This window comes from Myotis myotis, unplaced genomic scaffold (genome assembly GCF_014108235.1).
Source record: "Myotis myotis isolate mMyoMyo1 unplaced genomic scaffold, mMyoMyo1.p scaffold_m19_p_1, whole genome shotgun sequence".
NCBI lineage: Eukaryota > Metazoa > Chordata > Mammalia > Chiroptera > Vespertilionidae > Myotis > Myotis myotis.
In genome coordinates this window covers 45,570,281-45,593,824 of record NW_023416313.1, presented here as the reverse complement: position 1 = coordinate 45,593,824, position 23,544 = coordinate 45,570,281, and the positions used below count along the sequence as shown (strand labels likewise).

The following is a 23,544-nucleotide window of genomic DNA, read 5'->3' as shown; positions in this document are numbered from 1 at the left end:
TGAGTTCCACTGACAGATAAGCAAATCCACCCTTGAGTAAATCCCTGTTAATGATTCTGTTGGCTCAGGTGTACAATGAAGAATGACCATGTATTTCTGGAAAGAGTGTGGTCATCAAGTTTAACAAAATGGTCCAAACATTCAAGGTAGTAGAAGATGTAAACCTTGTGCCCTGCATCAAACTAAAGCAGCTGATATGCTTTTGCCCAAATAGAATTGTATATCCTCATTTCCTTCCCTTCTTTTCTCCACTTGTGACTCAAGCCAGATTTCATCAAGCTATTTTTATAATTACTAAAATGTTGGAAATACAGCAGCAGGCCAGAAGCAAAGTAAAACGCAGCATCCAGCAAAAAAAGGAAAATCACGCTGAGTAACTGAAAGGCCATCTGCTACTAACTGAGCTGTAGGGTGAGGAAGGCAATCTGGGCTGTACTATTTGTGTCTTCCCCCAAACCCAACCCACCTGCATGTTGTCAGTGGCATCCCCAAGCAGTCCTCCAAACGTGATCGCATTAGTTACAGTCGCCAGATAAATGAAGAGAATTGCTGATAGAGCCTGAATATTTAAAGCGTCATAAAAATCACTGGCAAAAAATGGTGCTTTCCTCTTTATGTCCTTAATTAGTCCACCACAGAACCTGGGTGAGGAGAAAGCAAACATGTGACGATGTAACATAAATTACCATCAAATTAAGCAAGAGATAACTTATTAAACCACAAAGAATGTGTACTTGACGCATGCTTGAAGGAACAAGGTACTATTTAATCACTTAAGATAAAACCAGAAAACTGTGGAAGAATAAATTTTCTTCTATCTTCCCCTGTTTCAGTCACCAAATTAGGTGTCACATTCCCTAAAGACCAGACAGTTGGTCTTTAGATGAGAGTGAATTGTTGAGCTAAATTGAAACTTCTCACCATACGAAGAAAATCATCCAAACATGCGAGCAGATCATACAAGGACCTTTATAATCTTGCCATGGCTTCCTTTCCAGCCTCATTCATTCATTCATTCATTCATTCATTCATTCATTATTCCTCATTCCACAAATGCTTATTGAGCATCTGTGATATACCCAGAACTAATCCTGGTGCTGGAAATATAAAAGTGAATGATACAGAAAAGAAAAGAAAATACCCACTCTCATAAAGTTTACTTTCTGTATGGAGGAGACAAAATATGTAAAATGCATGGCACTAAAAATCAAGAAAGAAGTTAAGTGGGGAACAGGATTATTAGATGAGAGAGGAGCAGTGGTTGAAATATCATGGTGACCAGAAGGGGTCTCCCGATCAGGTGACTTTGGGGTAAGAATCTGAAGATGTTTCAGATTCAAGGAAGCCATGCAGGTATGTGGTAGAACAGCATGGTATGTGGTAGAATAGCATTGCCTGCTGACTCCCACAGCAAATGTTAGCAGGTCAGCTGACTTATGCATCAGTCAACTCACCTTCCCAGCCAAATCTCACATCTTAGTATGAACAGGGCCAGGCAAACTGCAGACACTCGGTGCATTTAGCAAAGGTGAAATACGGAAGAATGACATCTCAGTCTGTAGTGTTTTTTAAAAGACATATTTTCATAAAATGAGTACCCAACTTGAAATTTTACTTAACCCAAAATGAAATGGAGAACCTAGCAGTGGAGGAGGAAGAATTGTCATGAAAAGAGATTTAGCCAAAGCGATCTGGGAAACCCAATTCCCCAACTGCCCTCTCTGGAAAACAGGACCTGTGAGTTACTCATGTATTTCTATAACATGTTACCCCCTTTTGAGTCAGTGTACAGGAAAGAGATGGAATCATGAAAGCCACATGTGTAAGATTGGCACATTACACATTCTTCCTGCCATACACTCTACCCAGAACCTCTCTTTTTTGTCTCTCACACCCCCTCCCTCACTCCACTCCAGTCACACCAGCCACAGCGCCAGCCTAACACATGCCAGATGCTCTGCTGTCCCCTCTTCCAACCCCACGTTTACATGGTCTATCTCCCACCTCCCTCAGGACTTTCCTCAAACGCTACAATTCTCTTTAAGGCCCTTGGTGGCCACCCTATCTAAAACACCTTTCTCACAAGGCAAACTCCCTACTTCTCCTTTGATTCCCCACATAAAAGCATCACCACATTCCTTGATTTGCTCACTGTCTGTCTCCACCACTACAAAGTAAGACCCATAAGGATAAGGAGTTTTGTTCAGTTCACTGCTGCATCCCCAGAGGCTGTGACTGTTAGGTAACTATAAATATTTGTTGGCTGAATGAATGTGCAAACAGTGAATAAAATGCTGATAGAAAGACGAAGGGAAATTTAGATCCAAGGAGAACCTCATTGTGAATGACAAAAGAACCCTTCAATTACCGTCCAGTTTTCTGCAATTCTTCACTGTCCCCATGTCCTCCTCCTCCTCCATGGCCGCCGTCATGGGGAGTGTCCCCATTCATCTGAACATTCTCTCCACCCGAGTACATGTTCTTTCTAAGACAACAGAGCCCGAGGGAATATTAGTTTCTTGTACTTATCTGCACCAGCTAATGAAGAGATGAGCTGAAAACCCTTTGGGAGAAGGATCCTTATTTCCTTCTACCATCCTCACAGACAGTTCTGAAAGTGTTATATTTAGAGCCAACACAAATGACTGGAGGAATAGAAAAGTTGAACAAATTGTATATTGGATAAGAGGGAAACCATTTCACTTGGAAAGTAACAGGTTTCCAGAAAATGGCTTCTCCTCAATCATCTCACCCAATTTCTTAACCTCTTATATCTGTAGGACGTCATTTTGAGTAAACTAATCTTCCCACATGCAAAAGGAGTTCCCAGAACATCCCCAAAGAGGCTCTGTGATATATTCCAATATTATAATATATCTCTACTTTGTTTTGTTTTTTGTTTGTTTGTTTTAATTTTTATTAAGTTATTACATATGTGTCCTTATCCCCAAATTACCCCCCAACCCCCCACTCATGCCCTCACCCCCCTGTTGTCTGTGTCCATTGGTTAGGCCTATAAGCTTACATATAAGTTCTTTGGTTGATCTCTCCCCCGACCCCCACCCTCCCCTACCTTCCCTCTGAGGTTTGACGGTCTGATTGATGCTTCTCTGTCTCTGGATATGTTTTTGTTCATCAGTTTATGTTGTTCATTATATTCCATAAATGAGTGAGATCATGTGGTATTTATCTTTCTCTGACTGGCTTATTTCACTTAGCATAATGCTCTCCAGTTCCATCCATGCTGTTGCAAATGGTAAGAACTCCTTCTTTTTTACCACAGCATCGTATTCCATTGTATAGATGTACCACAGTTTTTTAATCCACTCATCTGCTGATGGGCACTTAGGCTGTTTCCACATCTTAGCTATGGTGAATTGTGCTGCTATGAACATAGGGGTGCATATAGCCTTTCTAATTAGTGTTTCTAGGGATATATTCCTAGAAGTGGGATCACTGAGTCAAATGGGAGTTCCATTTTTAGTTTTTTGAGGAAACTCCATACTGTTCTACTTTGTAATCACCAAAGAACATCACAACATATAACATTCATTTTAAAATGTCAATGAAATGTCAAACCAAGGCACATACGGGATTCATTTGAAATGACATAATACATCAAGTTAAATGGGGACCTAAAAATATTAGGGCAGTACCCTGACTCCATTTCCTTTGCCAAATATAAACTCTTTCTCAAAGTTTAACATCCCCAACTGCTTGATAATTTACCTTTTGTCGGATGATGGAAGTGTCTTAGGAGGCTCTATCCTGATCGTTGGATCCCATTCCCCAGGGGGAAGGACAATGACTTCATCTAGGAACTCATCAATGCCAGCGATCAGGTCCTGCCTGTCTTTTGCTTTATAAGCAATGTCATGGAACACCTGAAGAAGAAGAAGAGGTGTGCTGATCCAACAACTCTCCACATGCCTGACATGCCCAGCCTAAAGAATATAACCCATAACCCACTTTAATATTACTATAACCACACTCTCACATTTCCTGTTATTCAGCTTGCCCCCAAATATTTCAGTAATAAACCCAAAGAATATAGGGAGAGGTATGAGAAACAAATGGCTGTTTCTTTTATATGTTTTTTTTTCTATCAATACTGTAAAATAACATTGCCTATTTTCTCCCACTGGTATGTACCATTATTGATATAGTTGCTATGGAAACCAAATGAAAATGATTTGGAGAAATACACTGAAGAGTCATTCCCTGAAATAAAAACTACCGGGACAAACCACTGCTGATAATTCAAGAAGGAAAAGATCAAACTGAGTATTAAGATCAGGTTAAGAGCAAAACACTTCAGCTTTCAAACACAAAAATAATGTTAGCTATTTTTAAAAAAAGAAAATCTGAGCTATATTGGCAACACCTAAACCAAAGGGTTTTAAGTGTAGGCGATCATCTGTCTAGCTATGAAAGACTTAGGATATGTGTAAGGGGCTTTAGGATCATCAGCTAGGTGAGAAGAATGGAACTGGCAAAAAGAATTATGTACATTCTGGAATGCAGAGAGTGTCTATATGCTTATTCAGTTATTGAGGCAACAACTAAAACATCCAAGGCAGCAAATGCTCCATGCCTTTTATGCAAATATCCAAAGAAAGAACTTGCTGAATGTACATCATTTAATTAGAAGGATGTAGGTTGTCAGCCTTCTTTATAATGAGCTTCATGGCAAATAAGCTGACATCCACAGTTCTCAAAATGTAAATTTCATATTGGGATAAATATATTTTCCTTTATTTTATAAACATTTTTCATTATTTGTGTGTGTGTATTGTATTGTATTTATTTGTACTGATTTTAGAGCAGGAAATGAGGAGAGAAAGAAACATCAATGTGAGAGAGAAACATCAATCAGTTGCCTCCGTCTGACTGGGGATCGAACCCACAACCTGGGTATGTGCCCTGATCAGGAAGTGAACCCACCACGGTTTGGTGTACAGAATGATGCTCCAACCAATTGAGCCACCTGTCCAGGGCACATTTTCCATTCTTAAAACTGGTGTAGGTTAAGTATTTTTTAAGAAGTTCAAGTCACTGTATTAACTTACAGTGACAGCCAAATCACAGAATGAAAACACACAAGTAAGACTTTCGCAGATCATCATCTTCCCGATTTCCTACCTCGTCAGACATCAAGGTGGCAATGGCTCTGCCAATCTCATGGTAGGACTTGCCTTTCCCCTTAGGACCTAGGAGAATGAATAAGAACCTAATGGAAGAGGAAAGAAGCAAAGGCTATAACACACATATCATCAAACTCAAAATACATAAAACTGAGACACGTTTATCCTTGCTCATGTAAAGGTTAGGTCTATAATTCATCTTTAAACAAATGTAATATTCTTGGCATATGACAGATACTCTTTCAACTACAGTGAAACAAAACTCACTGTTTAGTTTCTTTGGAGGCAATGGAGAATTTAGCATGGAAACCTGAGAAGCTTCTTCGTTGACAAGGAAAGGTTCCATTTTTTGAGTCATTCAATCTTTCCTTTCTAAACTTTCTTTTCTTTCCAGTTCTACTGAATTGCAGAATCTTTAGTGAAAACCATTAAACACAATAACTAGAAAGACTCAGTACATCTTCTGGTTTCTCTGACTTTCCCTTACCCAATTTGGGCAATGACATATGACCTTCTCCAGGCTTAAGAAATGTTTCTACTCAGAAGTGACAATTCTTCTACAAGTAAGCCACATGCTGACAGTAAAGAAAGAAAACTATGGAAAAAAAAGAAAAAGAAAGCATCATTCACAGTTAAAATTTTGTGTGAGGTGTGTTGTGTGTTTTTTGGTGGGTAACCTCATTTTCCTTTCCAAACTTCTTTTCTTGATAATGCACAAGCATTGCTCCACAGTGAGTAGGTACTGAAACTTGCAATAATAAGCTTATCCCCATTTAGGTTCACCTCTTGTCATGGTGGGAAAAATCCCTCATTGAGGACAAGAGCAAAGCTGTATGTTTTGACTAGGGAGGAGGAACCTGATATGTAAATGAATGAAAAATATATACTAAAGGCAACATCAGATAAATCTCTGTCTTGTTTATGATCATGTCTTACCCAACACAGAAATAATGAGGACAATTAAAATGATCACATCATATATTTGCACAGCTTTTTAAAGTTTGCAAAGCACTTCACAGTCATCACCTCATTTAAATTCCATACAATCCTTTGCAATAAGAACAGGTATCCTAGTCCTGTTTAATGGTGAAGAAACCCAGGCTCAAGAAAGTTAATGGATGAGCCCAAAGACTGTGCCTGGTATATGAGAGAGAGCAGACAGGCCGTCCAACCTTTTGTTATTTTCAGCACACAATTCTGCCTAATATTACCTGCCCAACCTATACACCAGGTTTATGATTCCGTAGAGAAAGGCTATTCAACAATGACTCTCATAGATCACTCTGGGGAAAGGTGCTGTGGATATTTAGCTGGGAGCAAGGTATCTTAGGTAAAACTTTAGGGGACCAGGAATGGCTGAGGATTTGGCTTAGTTAAATTTTATTTTTTACTTATTTATTTATATACCTCACTTTAAATAAAAAGGGATTGACAGCAAGTACTCTTGAATGTGTTAGGGTTTATTCCAAACTGTCCTTGAAGAGGTAATTCCTCTTTTTCATTATAAAATTCAATCCAAAGAAGAAAAAAAAATAGAAATAAAGAATGTGAAAGTATCTGTAAGTATGAATATTCAGAGTTTATCTCAGAATAACCATAAAGTCATTCAGCACTTATGTGCTTAGCAACCAGTTCAGGCGGCATGCTCACTTTCTTATTTATTTATTTATTTTAATTTTTTTGTTTGTTTATTGTCTAAAGTTTTACATATGTCTCCTTTTTCCCCAATTGACCCCCGCCCCCCCACTTCACAGCCATTCCCATCCCAGGCAAGCTTCCATCGCCCCAGTGTCTGTGTCCATTGGTTATGCTAATATGCATGCATACAAGTCCTTTGGTTGCTCTCTAACCCCCCCTCACCCCTACCATTTGTCTCTGGATCTATTCTTGTTCATCAAATTATGTTGATCATTATATCCCACATATGAGTGAGATCATGTGATATTTATCTTTCTCCCACTGGCTTATTTCGCTTAGCATAATGCTCTCCAGTTCCATCCATGCTGTTGCAAATGGTAAGAGTTCCCTCTTTTTTTTAGCGGTGTAATATTCCATTGTGTAGATGTGGATGAGTGACATGCTCACTTTCAAGTGTTATCATAGTGGATGCAAAAGCCACAGCAATCAGCAGGCACAAAAGTCTGTGCAAGTATGAAGGAAGCCGTTACTAGAATTGGATTTTAGTTCTTCTAACACTGAAGTTCAATTGAGACTAGAACTTTTCTTTCTTTGAAGCTGGGCTTACCTTATATACCCCTACATACAGTATTATACAGTGTTCCTTTATGACAGTGAAATTTATTTTTCTAAAGGGACTGATCACTAATTTGAGTGCAACGCATGCAGAAAATATTTAACCACTAAGGCAAAATACAAATACAAATTAAGAAACACCTATAGCACTGGTCACATTTCCCAACTGTATTCCCCTACCAATGGCTAGCTGTCAGACAGGACCATCAGGGCATAGTTTTAGGCAAAAGGGGACAGGTGCACTGTAACAGGAAAAAATGGACATCTGAATCTTCTACTTAATATATTTTTAAATAATGTCTTTTTCCTTGCCATTTTTTATTATTTCCATGTATCTAAATATTAGTTTTTCAGTAATTCATAATATCTTTAACTTTTCCAGAACCACTCTGAACCTCTTTTTGCCTTTCCCTAGCATCTCCATTATGATTATAGTTTACAAATACACATTGTGGAAATACACATTTATCAACTGACACAGGAGTTTTCAGGTTGACTATATGGCAACATCATCTGTATATTGTATTGTATTAACCACCCACAGTCAATTCTCCTTCCATCACCATTTATCCCCCTTTTTTTACCCTCTTCTACCTCCCCTAGCCCCCATTCACTCTGGTAATCACCACACTATTGTCTGTGTCTATGAGGTTTGTCATTTTTCTTAATTCCTTCCCTTTTTCACCCAGCCCCCAACACACTTCCCCTCTGACAGCTGTTGACATGTTTTCTGTATCTATGAATCGGTTTCTATTTTGTTAGTTTATTTTGTTCATTACATATAAGTGAAATCATACAGTATTTATTTTTTTCTGACTGGCTATTTTATTTAGCATATACTCTCCAGGTCCAGCCATGCTGTCACAAAAGTTAAGATTTCCTTCTTTTTTATGGCTGAGTAGTATTCCATTGTGTAGATATACCACAGCCTTTTAATCCACTCATCTACTGAGAGAGGACTTGGGCTGCTTCCAACCCTTGGCTGTTGTAAATGCTGCAATGAATACAGGGGTGCATATGTTCTTTCAATTTAGTGCTTCAGGTTCTTATAATTATTTACTCTAGTCTCTGCTAAATAGCACCAAAGAATAAATGGAAGTAGCAGACCAAAGGTGAATATAATATGTACCATAGCAAAACCCAATATCTGAGTATTATAATGTTTTAATAAAATCAGTAAATTATAGATAAAGGTACAATTCCTCTTTCTTAGGCAATATTTTATATAACTTAAATATGTGTGTGTATATATATATATATAACATATATACACCGAGTGGCCAGATTATTATGACCACCTGACGTTTGTAGGCAAATTAGCTATAATTATGCGCTGAAGTTGCTAGAGGGCCAGACCATTATAAGTAGGGAAGCAGGTTGTTTACCATGACAATAGAAGTGGTTTTTTTCTGAAGATATGGGTAAACAACGTGATTTAACAGCCTTTGAATGTGGGATATATTTGAACATGAGTGGCCAGATTATTATGACCACCTGACGTTTGTAGGAAAATTAGCTGTACACTGCATTGTATGGGATATGGAATCCGAAGACCTGTTCGAATACCTTTGCTGTCTGCAGTTACCAAGGTAAAACTTCTCCAATTCACACAGGAATACAAGGATTGTACAGTCAAGCATTGGAAAAAAGTCATGTGGTCCGATGAATCACGTTTCCAGTTGCATCATGCAGATGGAAGAGTGAGAATTTGGCAGAAACAGCATGAAAGCATGCACCCCACATGCATGAGTACAACCTTTCAAGCTGGTGGGGGCAGTGTTATGGTTTGGGCCATGTTTTCCTGGCATGATTTAGGCCATTTAATTCATGTGCAACAACGTATGAATAGTACAACATACCTAAGTATTGTTGCTGATCAGGTTCATCCTATCATGTTGATGGCATATCCCAATGGAGATGGCTTCTTCCAACAAGACAATGTGCCATGCCACGGTGCTCGTATTGTGTAGGAGTGGTTTCAAGAACATGAGGGAGACTTTACCTTGCTTAGGTGGTCCCCACAGTCACCAGATCTCAATCCAATTGAGCATTAGTGGGACGAAGTTAAAAGAGCCATCAGGCAGCTGGTTCCACAACCATCAGATCTCACAGAACTGGACAGTGCTATTCATCGGGCATGGTGTCAGATTCCTCGCATCACCTTTCAAAATCTCGTGGAGTCAATGCCAAGAAGAATCGTCGCAGTATTGAAGGCAAAAGGTGGCCCCACGAAGCACTGATGGGGTGGTCATAATAATCTGGCCACTCATAATAATATATATCCCACATTCAAAGGCTATTAAATTGCATTGTTTACCCATATCTTCAGAAAAAAATCACTTCTATTGTCGTGGTAAACAAGCTGCTTCCCTACTTATAATGGTCTGGCCCTCTAGCAACTTCAGCGCGAAATTATAGCTAATTTGCCTACAAACATCAGGTGGACATAATAATCTGGCCACTCAGTGTATGAAAAGCCACCAAGTAGTAAATAGAAATAACATGTTATATATCAGTTACATTTTCACATTACTCCAGTCAGGAATCATTCAGTAAATCCATCCCCTTCAAATGCTATAGAGAAAAAGAGAAAATCTGGCCATCTATCAGTAGCAGAAAATATCCCCTCAGGCTGAGAATTTCATCTGCAGGAATGAGACCCTTCAGAAGTGTCTAATTTGGACTGTATTGTCAAAATGGGGATGAAGGATTTTAAAAAAAAGAAAACTAACAGAACCACTCATCAAGTTCAAGTTCCTTCTGCTTGAAACATGTTCTCTCCCCTTTAACCTCAAAGAAGTGAAAGCTGTTACAACTTTTATGATAGAAGCACATCTTGCCAAGCTTAGCTTTTATAATGTACTGAAAACTCCTTTCATGACCCAAGCTGGTTTTTGTCAATGGACAGATGTTATTTTTAACCAGAAGCTTTTTTCTTTATTAACAAATTCAAGTAAACATCACATTTGTGTGGCTGGAAGGGCACAGACCACGTTGACAGCTTGGGGGGAAAGATTAATTTATGTTACTGAGTTATTTTGATTCACTCATAACGAGAAACAAGTCATAGTTCGCATTTTTAACTGTGCCTCGTCGTCTCTGGATCTTCACGAGGCACTTCTACTCCTGTGAGCGTTTTCCTATAACTCATTGTGCCTGGGGAGGAGGATGCCTGTAGCATTTTCCACAATAAAAACAAGTGCCAGATGATCTGTGTCCGGAACCAATGGACTACACTCACATTCACAAAATAATTATAGCCAGAAACAGAGCATAATATCAGAAAAAGAGCCAGCCTTCCTAAACCACTCAATCTTTTTAAAAAGGATGTGCATCCCCTCCTTCCTGATATATCAGAGCTATTTCTAGAATAAACTCAGCTTTTACCAATCCTTTACTCCCTTCTCTCAAAACAACAGTGAACCTAATAACCCATTATTCATATTTAGCAGCTTTGGAAAATGTGGCTGCACTGTAGCTTCCACAATATAACCTAACCACAAACTAACCTCACCAACCACATGACTCATGTAAACAGCAGTAGCAATTGGGTTGTTGGACTAGATAGAATTGAACTAGTGGGACCTCCATCCCAAGACCTCTAATAGGATATTTTATGGTTTTTAACAATTAAGTGTAAACTACTTTTTTTAGGTAATTAATAATTTATAACATAAAATATATATTGACTTACAGTGAAACTAAAGAGGTAAACATTTTAGGGGGTACAACTCACTGAATGTGCCTTAGATATGAAAATCAAGGTCATAAAAGGACAAACTGCTCAAGGGCTTTTATTCTTCTTCAGGTGAACACCCTAAAGTATTTTATTTCAGTCCATTCTAGATATCTCCTTAGATTCTCCCTAAAACCCTAGCCTTAGAGTCAGAAATCTGCAGTCCAATTTCTAGCATTGACAGTGGATCTTCCTTTTGCCTCTATCTTTCAACTATACAGTGGGAATAATAATTGTTATCCCCCACAGAGCCCATGAATGTGAGTGAGGAGCAGCCTCTATGAATAAAGATGACAGTGAGCAAAGTGTGTGCAAGATACTAGGAAAATCGTAAACGTATACAACCAAGTGACCAAAACCAAAAAAAAAAAAAAATTGTTTGCTTTCACATGGATGGCAAGAAGGGCCCCTAAGTAGATCACATCACTCAGCTGGTAGTAGTCCAGCTACAAACAGAAAGCTAAAATAGATCAACCAAATAACTGGTGAACTCCACACAAGGAAACTCTTAGAGTTACACTTCCTAAAAGGTGCACAGTAATAAAAATAATAAGCATAAGAGCATAACTTTTCTTCAAACGGGAAAATGATCATGACAAGATGTGCCCCAAACCAGACTTTCTGGGTCTCCCTGCAGTACAACAGGGTGGCGTGCATGTGAGAGCACGTGGCTGGTGCAGAGGCCGTCCCACACATGACAGCCACATTCCTCGTGGGATTACCTTGATTGGGTTTCACAGGATGCAGCCATTGTCAGTGGCCCCACATTACTCATACACACCAAAAGCGAATGAGACTCCCTACACTGTGATTCCAGCTTGCACTGGTTCAGGGGATAGCAAATGAATAAATCTATTTCCTGGGAAAATGTTAACATTCTAGGATTGTTCAGATTATTGCCCTGAAATAGTTTGATGACATTATTGAATTACATTCCCTTGAATTGCTGGGCTCCTTTTGTTCATTCAAATGATGCTGTATTTCACCTCTAGACTCCTGCCACGCTCCAGTACAGAGGAAAAGAATGAGACAGGCAGGAGCAGATGATAAGAAGAACACAAAAATGGTCACAATTTGCTGCTCCATAAACTCATACTACTGTTAAATAAAAAGCCTTTGGAAATATTTTTTATTTGTAGCTTTTAAAGAAAAATAACAGAAATGAAAAAGCAAGAGCAACTTAACACTTCTTGGCTTTTTTTTTCTTTTGAGCTCCAGTAAAGTTTGTCCAAAAATACATAAATAAAACCATAGGGACACGCGAGCTGGCCTTCAGCCATGGTCTGAGTCAGCCAGCTTTTGCCAGGTGATTGCTCTGATAGAACTTTAAGGCTCTGCTGGTGTGTTTTCAAGCCAAAAGCTAAGTTACAGAAAGCATAAATCATGATAATCCCATTAATTGAATAAGCAAGGGTCATCTCCTTTCCTCAGCTATTTTTCCAATGATTGCCTACTAATATCTGGTATTATTCCCATTTGAAGAGTCTAAGAAATATAAAAATGAGAAAAATATCTGTATGATGAGAAAGAATGTCCTGTAATCTATGCATTGGGAGGCTGTAAAAGGAATGTTTTTCCTAATTTTCCTGTCAACTTGGTTCAAAACCAACCTTGAGACCCTAGTCATTGTCCGTGGATCATACTCAGACCATCTGAGATGAGTGAGGAGGATCCATAGCCCTTCCTCCTCACCTGGGAAACCTAAAGAAGAGACATGTCACCTGTCCTTGCGCTGGGGCCCAGGAAAAGCGCGCGCGCACACACACACGCGTGCACACACACACACACACATACACACACACACTGAAAAGTTGCTATTCATGTGATAATTTTCAGACATCAATTTGAAGATTACAAGCTTCTCTTCAAACTCTTATCAGCACAAGTTTAAGAGAAGCATTAATTCCTATTCACCTATTGCATTCCTTAAGTCAAGCTTCCTAACTCTATTAGAACAGTTGCAGAGGGAAATAAACAGGATGAGTTTGAAGATACCGTGCAGTATATTAAATACATGATTATAATAACAATAATATGCATCTTTTTAAAATAAAAATTTATGCAACATAATTCATAACAGTAAAGTGTGCAAATTTAAGGGTACAACTTTATAATTTTTATATGTCTGTGTATATGTATATACACACATACACACACTATTAATTTTCTGATAAAAAATAGAACAAATGAAAGCAACTCTGACCTCTGAACCAATTATTATCTGTATCAGTTTGGACAAGTTACTTAAACTTTTAGGCTCCGTTTTAAATCTGTACACCTACAGTTTATACTTAAAAAATATTATTGTGAGGATTAAGTAGACTAATCCATAAGAAGAAAACCAATACATGGTCCAAGAAATTGTTTGGTTATTATGATTAGTACTATATAAGTGCCTAGTCATATGATGGTATAAAAGTCAGATTAAACCATCATTTCATATTAAATCTACCCAATATGCTCTCTCTGGATGTATCCTCATTCTATTGATTCTCTAGCCTGAAAGGGGAGGTTTTCCTATAACCACACTGTAGGCCCCAGCAGGTCAGGGATCAGCTTACCTGGTGGGCACAGGGACCTCAGTCAGGGCACCCAGCATGACTGCCTGCTGCAGCCGAACAAAGGCAACGAAAGGCGCATCCAAGAAGTCGACCTCCCCGACAAGCACGTTGGAGGCTTCTGCATCACGGGGCAGTTTTTTCATGAACTTGTTCTTCAGCTGCATGGGAAGAGTCAAGAAAACACAGAAGAGGGGACAAGAAGAAACAGTTCACATATCACTCGAGGGAATTCCTTTATATGCAACAGGACCTAGCTACAGCCATTTTCGTATTATGTTTAACCATTCTATTAAACATTTCTCTGTACATTGGATTAAAAAATATTGAAGGTATAATCACATGACTTATATATAACACAATTCCTTTATTGATTCACTCAATCAATAACCATGTGTTGAGAGTCTAGAAGGGGCCAGGCACCGATCTAAGCCCTAGGAATACAGTTAAGGATCAACTAATCACATGTCCTGCTTGGATTCATATTCCAGCAGGGGAAAAATAAAATATGATTTGAAGTTGTGATAAGTGCTAAGAAAAAAAGACATAAAACCAGTAAAAGGGTACATTAAGTAGGGTGGTCGGGAAAGGCTGCTGAAGAAATACATTTGATGCTGGAGTCAGGGGACAAGCCATGCAAAGATCTAGGCCAGTGATGGCGGACCTATGACACGCGTGTCAGAGGTGACACACATGAACTCATTTTGGTTGATTTTTCTTTGTTAAATGGCATTTAAATATATAAAATAAATATCAAAAATATAAATCTTTGTTTTACTATGATTGCAAATATCAAAAAAATTCTATATGTGACACGGCACCAGAGTTAAGTTAGGGTTTTTCAAAATGCTGACATGCCGAGCTCAAAAGGTTCTCCATCACGGATTTAGGCAAAGAACATTCCAGGCAAGAGAACAGCAAGTGCAAAGCCTCTGAGATGGGAAAGAGAAAATAATAAGGCAAGTGTGATGGCAGCTGGAGAAATAATGGGGGTAAAATAGCAACAAATGGAGTTGCATAGGTAAGGGGGTGGGGGAGGGACCAGATGGTAAGGACCTTGAAGGCCACAGTCAGGAGTTCTGGGTGTTTTAAGTGGGACTTGCCTAATAAAAGCCCAATTGAAAAGGTAGAGTAGAAAGACTACATTTCAGAGATATCACCATATAAACAATGCTTACAACCATATGGCAAGATCACACAAGTTTGGGTGTGAGTGTAGACAGAGAAGAAGGAAAAGATCTAAATCCTGGGCCACCCTACCTTTTATAGGAATGGGAGGAGTTATTGGCAGAGGACACTGGAGAAGAGCTGCCAGTGAGGCAGGAGGAAAGCCAGGGCTTAACAGTCAGGTGAAGGAAGGGCTCAATAAGGAAAGCATATCAAGCTGAGTCAAAGGCTGCTGAAAGCTCAAATACGCTCAGAACTAAGAATGGACCCGATGAATTTGGCAGATGGAGGTGCTGGGTGACCTTGACAAGAGCTATTCCAGCGGACATCAGGGAGCCCAGGAAAGAATGAGAGGTGAAGAAATGGAGACCTGGAGTACACATTACTTTGAGAAATGTTGCTACCAAGAAAAGCCAAATCATAGGCAGACAGGAGAAAGAAGGCATAAAACAGGGGGATTTTTTAAGTGGGAAATATGATAACACTTGTAAATGTTCATGGGAATGATGTAGTAGAGACAGATTATTGCTGTGGAGATAGGGGATAACTTCAAAAGCCACTCAAGCAACCCTGAACTCTTGAGAAGAGACCATCAACATCACAAGTAGAGGGATTATTTCAGAAAGGAACACAGAGAGTTTATCAATCCTCATTAGGGAAAGCAGACTAGTATACGGGTACAGAGGGGGGTATTAGGGGGATCTGGTGGGTGAAGATGAGGCTTCTGAAGACTCACATTTTTGCAGTGAAAGACAAGTGAGCTGATGGTGAGAAAGAGGGGAAAGTATGTGGGAGTTTGAGTAAAGTGGTACAGATGTGGTTTTCTTGGAGAGTGGAGGTTGCTTAACAGTCACTTTGAAAGCTTATCTTTTTAAAATTTATCTGTATTGTTGAAAGTATTACAGATGCCCCTCTTTTACTGCTTCTATTCCACTCCCAACCCTTCCCCAGGCCTTCACTGCACTATTGTCTGTGTCCATGGATTATGCATACATGCATATAAGTTCTTTCATTAATCTCTTCCTGCCTTCCTCTGAAATTGTCAGTCTGGTGCATACTTTATTGTCTCTGGATCTACTTTGTTCATTGAATTCTACATATAAGTGAGATCATGTGATACTTGTCTTTCTCTGACTGGCTTATATTGCTTAGCATAATACTCTTCAGGCCCTCCAAGCTGTCTCAAAGGCTAACAGATTCTTCATTTTTACAGCTGCACAGTATTCCACTGTGCAGGCCCTCCATGCTGTCTCAAAGGCTAACAGATTCTCCATTTTTACAGCTGCATAGTATTCCACTGTGTAAATGTACCACAGCTTTGTTACCCACGCATCCATTGACGGGCATTTGGACTGTTTACAGATCTTAGCTATTGCAAATAGCACTGTTATGAACATAAATTCTTTCTGATTGGTGTTCTGGGATCCTTGGGATATATTCCTAGAAATGGGATCACTGGGTCAAATGGCAGTGCCATTTTTAATTTTTTAAGGAAATTACATCTTGTAGGTGTTATTCCTTACTTCCCTTCCCTTCCCAACACCCACTTAGAAAAGGGTTGTTTAAGCATCCTTCAGTGAGTGGGAAATGCCTCCCAGAGCTCAAGGAAAACATTTCAACAATCACGGAAGAATATAGATAAGAATTTTGCAGGACCATATGAAAGGCAGACTTGTGATATATTATCAATATAAATGCCTCTCCTCTCAAGTCTAAAGTTACTAGTGCACTTAGTATTTTGTGCCCTGGATTATTGCTGAGATAGGAAGTGGCAGACATGGCCCAATTCTCCTCATTAATAAAAAGGTAGCAGTAAGACTTTACTTTCTATTTCTGTTTAAATAGTTCTTAATTAGGGAAAATAAATGTAAGGAAAACTGATCCCTAAAACTCCATTACCCTCAGTAGTATTTTTATGGGATTTTTTTTCTTAAATTTGGTACTTTATATAAGAAGAAAGCTATGAGGCAAAAAAAAAAAAAAAAACACCAACACAAACAAACAAACAAACAAAAACAAGAAAGTTAGGGCTAATACTTTAGTGGAAACCAAAATTAAAAAATCAAAAGCAAAATATATTTTTTAGATGTTAGAAACATGATTACTTCTAAGCGGTAAGGGATATTTCCAAAGCTTATACCATTAATCCTCCAAGAAATGCTTACATTAAAAATAAATTATGTTTACATTGTACAGATATGAAAACAGAAGCCATGGGAAGAGTCTTTATAAACATCAAATTGTTATAAAAAAAACAAAACACACATTATTATGGCCTACAGAAGTTCCAGTAATGAACTGTTCTCTATAACACAGAGTAGAGTGTGGGATATGGATAAGTGGCCCAAGCACAAAACACAATATCATTGCTAGAGTAACCTTCCTCACACTCTTTCCAGAGTTCCCATTACCAACACTGGGCACGAAGTTCTGTGATAATCAGATTTTATTACCCCTTCTCTCCAGCATTCTCTCTTTGCTCTAGTTAGGCAGGTAGTCTAATCATTTCCATTTCTATTTTATGTACTTATCCCACAATCATGACCAAACACTCTCTCATTTCTACCTTTTCTAAACATCCTTCAATGCTCAGCCCCAGTCTTGCTACCATCTCTGCCCACTTTCTTGGGAACTCCGGAGTGCTCATTTCTGAATCATACTTCAGGTCTCTTGAGGGTTAGAACAGTTTATCCCTCCTTGTACTGAACACCTACCTGCTTTTCACATAATTCAGCTGTACTAAATATTTTGAATGAAAGAAATGAGCTCTATAGCACTAAAAATCAGACCAAAAGGACTTCAAATGCCCAGGAACACTAGAAAGAATGTGTTTGTTTGTTTGTTTTGTTAATCCTCATCCAAGATTATTTTTTCCACTGATTTTTAGAGAGAGTGAAAAGGAGGGAGGTGGAGGGGGGAAAGAGAAAGAGAGAAACACCAATGTGAGAGAGACACATTGATTGGTTGTCTCCTGCATGCACCAAACCAGGCTGGGATCGAACCTACAACTCAGGTACGTGTCCTTGACCAGCAATTGAACCCACAATCCTTCAGCGCGCAGGCCAACACTAACCACTGAACCACACAAGCCAGGGCTAGAGAGGTTTTAAAGGCTTATTCTAGAACCTACTATGTCTGACTCTGTCACTAAGCAACTGATAATTGTCAAGATACGTTCTTTTATATCAGTGTATCTCAAACTGTGTTAGCGGAACACATGCGTTCTCAGAAAAACTAGTAGCTGTTCTAAAATAAAAATGTGTGGTACCTGAGGTGCCCCAGAAGTCAGTCCTCAGATGGCTCTTTTCTTTCTACACACTCTCTGGGTGATCACCAAGGTCTCATGTCTTTAAGTCCCATCTATATGATAATGTCTCATAAATTTATTCCTTTAGCCAGGACATCTTCCCTGAATCCCATACCTAAAAACATCTCTACTTGGATGTCTAACAGGCATTTTAAGCAAAACTGAGTCCTTCTGATAGTCCCTTCAAACTAGCTCTTCCTCCAATGCCCCTCATCTGGTTAATGGCAATTCCATTCTCCCATCACTCAGGCCAAAACCTTGCTGTCATCTTCAACATTTTTCTTCCTCTCACACCCTCTGTCCATTCTATCAGCAAATCTTGTTGGATCTATGTTGAAAGTATATCCAGAACCTGACCATTTCTCATCAACCTCACTGCCACCACCCTCAGGGACATTACAATCATTCATTCTTCTCCTGGATTATGGCAGTGGCCTTCTGGCTGGATTATCTGCTTCTTCCCTTACACCCAGTCTATTCACCAAAGTAGCCTGACGTCAAATCAGGAATCAGATCATGTCTCTCTTCTGCTCAAAATTCTCTCTATTGGTCCCCATTTCACTAAGAGAGAAGGCAATGTCACCATCAGCTCCTTGACCTTATTTCCTACCACTCACTCCATCTTCCCTACGCCTGCTACTCTAGCCTCCATGTCCTCCCTCAAACACACCAGGTATACTCTTACCTCAGGACCTTTACACCTGCTGCACAGCTCCCTCCCTAACTTCCTTTTCCTTCAGATCTTTATTTACAAGTCACCGTCATATCAGTGAGTCTTTCCCTGGACACATTAAACTTTTAACCTCTTTCTCCCCATAAAAAGAGGTTAATGCTTTCTTCGCTCATGCTTTCTTTTTTTCTTCTTTGTACTTATCACAGCCAAACATGTTATATGTTTTACTTATCTTCCTTATTTTCTGCCTCTCCACTAGAATCTTAGCTCCATGAAAGCAGGAGTATCCATCTATTATGTTCAATGTTATATCCTTAATGCCTAGGAGATGCCTGAGGAGAAAGATTCAATAAATATTTGTTGAATGATGATTATTATTTCTGTTCTTCCCAATAAGCTTTCCTAACTCCTCTCTTAAGGTCATAGGTTCTGGACATGCCACCATCACCCAGGCTACCTAAGTGGACAAAAGGCCTAGATATAGCCAATATTAATAAACTCTGCCTCTGATAAAAGTGATAGGTCCAAAGGATGGGTGCACCACCCAAGTAGGGACTAAACCATTTGGAAAATCAATATTTGAGCATGTAAAAATCAACGCTCTCCCTTTCACCTGGTATTGCTCCCTCCATGTTAAAGGGCCTGCCACAGCACTGTGCACATTAGGAGAGAATGAGGTCAGCACCCAAAATGAAACAGACAAAAGCAGGAGAGAGAAAAAAGGAGACGAGAGATTGCTGAGTCCCCAGTCCCTGGCCCTGAGGTCCTGCAGTTCCTTCATTCTGTAAACTCATCAAGAAGTCTTACCAGTTACATAAGTCAGAAAATTCCACTTGGGACTTTAAGTAATTTGGGGTGATTTCTGTTTACTAAAGAGTCCAGACCCTTCATGAAAGTACATTTGTCAAATAAATTTTAGGAATTCCAGGTTATATAAAATTGAATAAGTTTCTATATTACAGACTTTCTCGGAGTCTTGAATATGCCTATATGCCTGAGTGTTTTCTCTCCCACTAGGAGTTAAATAAAACACACTATGATATGAAAACAGAATAGAAAATGCTGAATTGGACAGAAATTTACTCATCTACCATTTAATCCCTCTCTCAACTCCATTTAATTCTCTTTAAACTGTATGTGTGCTCACAATATTCAAGGCTAGTAGTGGGCACTGCTCTTCTGAAGTTACATTGCAATGGAGAGAAGAAAATATAGAAGTAGCTACAATGAAAGAAAAAAACAAAACATAAAAACCATTTGAAAGGTATATTGTTCAATGTGAGGTCACACCAGTTCAAGAAAGGCTCTCCTCTGAATCTCTTTGGTAAAGGTGGGCTCATTAAATACTGATTCATTCATATGTTGCCTTTTCCAAATACCCCAATAATATCCGGAAAAAAAAAAAAAGTAATGATTGAAGTATGAAAACCAGTTCTGCACTTACACGGTAAATCGTAAACAATAATAAAATAGTAAGAAAAAAGTATAAACACTAAACAAAAAGATGAAGAATAACCCAAGAATTACAAAGAACAATAAAAGATAATGAAAACAAGAACAGATTCTAAAGGCCTTCAAATCAGGTTGAAAATCACCCAATAAACTCATCTGGATTGAATTTCAAAGATAAAGTTTGACATTCCTTTCTTATAGATCATTAGTTGATTCTCCAAGGGATACTCAGGCTGGATTTTATGCAGGGTCAACTATGAGAACACACACAGTGAAAGAAAAAATATCCCTTAGCTAATCTTGATTTCAAAGAAATGGATTTCAAATGGCTGCCATGTGCAGCTACAATTGGTAAGAGATACTAAGACTAGTTCAGTGATTCTGTATCTTGTTTTGTCTTTACCAGGTAATACTACCAACTCTCTGAATCCAGATGTGTACGATGTGTACACTTTAGACCAGCCTGTATTCTTTCTTCCACAGTAAGATATTGCTATAATTACCCAGAAGTAAATGGCTTGCCCTCCGCCATAAATGTTTACCCTTATAAATGCATAACCTTTCTTACTTTCTGAGTAGTTATCTAACAACCCAGTAAGCACAATATTTACATACTAAGAAACTAGAGAATATAAATGGATGAAGCAGAAGGACTGAATAGATAGCTTACTTGGGATGGTAACTCTGTGTGATGATGGAAAAGTTACACATATACAAGTGATATGCATCATATGTAGCTAATTGAGAAATCTTCCATTCTCCACTCCAATCTTAGTTCTCCTGTCCTCTTCTATGAAAGCAGTTTGCATATTTTAGGTTTTCTATAACTGCTATTTAATGTTAATAACCATTTCCTGGGCTAACCATTTGATTAACCCCATGTCCTCCTAACCTCCTTACCATCACCCTCAGACCTACAGCATCACCTGGTAAGTAGGTCCAGGATATCATATCAGTCAGTAGGCAGGTATTTAAACTCTACCTCCTTTTTCTCTGCTGTTATTAGCACATGTTATAATAAGTATATCTGTAATACAGTCTCATTTATAACCAATACTAATGGTTTGTCATTTGAACCTGATTTATTAGAAGGCAATTATACAGGCTGTCCTTAGTACAAGTAATATTTTTAAAATCATCTATATTTGAGTATACTTTCTCATTATTTTTACAAAGCTTACCCCTACTGTTACTGCATTCCATGCATTATTTTTTTCTCCAGAAGAATAACTCTAGTCTTCCAATCTGTATTCATTTTCAATTGACCCTGACTAATGCCTCATGTTCATAAGCTAACATTCACCTGTTTTCCAGAGCAAAGAGCTTATTCCTGGCTTTTGTATTGGTATCCTTTCCCCTCTGCTTATCTTCTTCCTATCTTATTTTCTCTTCTTCCTGCTGACTTTGTCCCCTTCCATTCTCTTTGGAAATTGCCAGCTCTTATTCTATCCAAAAAAAAAAAACAAAACTCATCTGGTAGGCTCAAAAATCATTCCAGGTCACCCTAGTTCAGTGATGGCGAACCTATGACACGCATGTCAGAGGTGACATGCGAACTCATTTTTTTGGTTGATTTTTCTTTGTTAAATGGCATTTAAATATATAAAATAAATATCAAAAATATAAGTCTTTGTTTTACTATGGTTTCAAATATCAAAAAATTTCTATATGTGACACGGCACCAGAGTTAAGTTAGGGTTTTTCAAAATGCTGACACGCCGAGCTCAAAAGGTTCACCATCACTGCCCTAGTACCATGTCCTTCCATTGCAAAGATACCTGTGTTAGTAGTAAAGTAGAGTCGCCATACTTACCAGTTTGCTTTGGACAGTCCCAGTTTACCCTCACTGTCCTGGTGTAATTGTTAATATTACCTTTTTCATTCTGAAAGTATCCTAGACTATGAAAACCATTATACCGTCACCTTACATATTAATCTCATAAAGGCTGACTCTTGAGCAGTACCTAAGACATGGCATTGAATATGCTGTGAAAACTTAAGATTCAAGTAATTTGAAAGAATGAGGGAAATAAGCTTAGCTCAAATAGTATCTGAGTAAAGTATTTCCCTGAAGTATGAATTTATTCATTTACTATATGCAAACAATATTAGTTATTAGGATAGAAAATAGTGTTCTTTCACTCACCATGAGTAAGATATTTCTGCCTCTGCCTACTCCCTTCCTCTACACCTTGGAAAAAGTGACCAATTTGATGGATTAAAGTTTAGCAAACTTATTGGGACTTTTTTCTAATGGAAGGGTACAGTGCCTTGAAAGCAAGAAGCAAGCTGACTACTTTCTCTTACAGCAAGACAAGTGAATGGAAACAAGAAATCTGACATCTTCATCCGTGTGGCTGGTTGGATATGTTGACTCAGAGTCTGTTTCATAGGCTCAACTATATCTCTCAGTCATAACACATATCTCTTAAGTCTATGAATCCCAATCATGATATAGAAAACAAATATACTATGCTGCTCATGTTCTATTTCTAATCTTAATGACAATTATGCAGGTGTGTTCACATTGAGGAAAACCATCAAGTAGATTTATAATATATATAAACATGTGTGTGTGTGTGTGTGTGTGTGTGTGTGTGTGTGTGTGTAAATCACATGTATGGTTTACTTCAATAAAATAATTATAGTACAATGATATTTTTAATAAATAAACTATGATTTCATTGCAAATCTGGCTTACATGTAGTACTCCCTTGGCAAGAATCCCATACAGAAATCAAGGAAAGTGAAAAACTAAAACCATATTCCATGGCGATGACTCATACTTTACAAACTTTTGTAAAGATTAGAAGAGATCAGAGGTAAAATTCTAGGCAATATACCTAAAAATGTGGGCTCACTCCTCCCTTCCTATTAGTTTCTCCAACATAGACAGTAAACCTCCCTACTGCCTTCTCTCTTCCTACAGTGCATGTCAGCATATACCACCTGAATGTGCTCTGTCTGAAATGATGTATTCCTGCCTTTTTCTTCCAATGGTATACACACCCTAATATCCCACCACTACTCAACATAAATATAATATAACCTAATCAAGTATACTTTCCTCAGGTTAAAATTAGCCTCCAACAGGGCTGGGATAAAGATACAGGCCATCACGAGGGACCTTGTAAAAACTAATCCCTGGGATCATTTTGAAATAGATTTGACCTACCAAGAACTATGTGAATCTATTTGGAGCAAACCTACAGTCTCAAACTCTGGGGATCCTGGAGTATGATAGTTGGAGACCA

At 38.5% G+C, this 23,544-nt stretch overlaps 1 protein-coding gene across 3 annotated transcripts in view; it reads right to left on the bottom strand.

The window, feature by feature from the left end:
* Nucleotides 1-23,544, bottom strand: part of SLC4A4 (solute carrier family 4 member 4) — a 440,882-nt gene that overhangs the window by 86,218 nt on the left and 331,120 nt on the right. For all 3 annotated transcript variants that reach the window (XM_036335845.1, XM_036335853.1, XM_036335842.1), the window contains 5 exons: nt 13,695-13,852; nt 5,143-5,230; nt 3,730-3,884; nt 2,369-2,485; nt 467-641 (listed from right to left, as the gene is read on the bottom strand). In XM_036335845.1, coding sequence (XP_036191738.1) covers nt 467-641; nt 2,369-2,485; nt 3,730-3,884; nt 5,143-5,230; nt 13,695-13,852 — 693 coding nt within the window. The remainder of the gene's footprint in view (nt 1-466; nt 642-2,368; nt 2,486-3,729; nt 3,885-5,142; nt 5,231-13,694; nt 13,853-23,544) is intronic.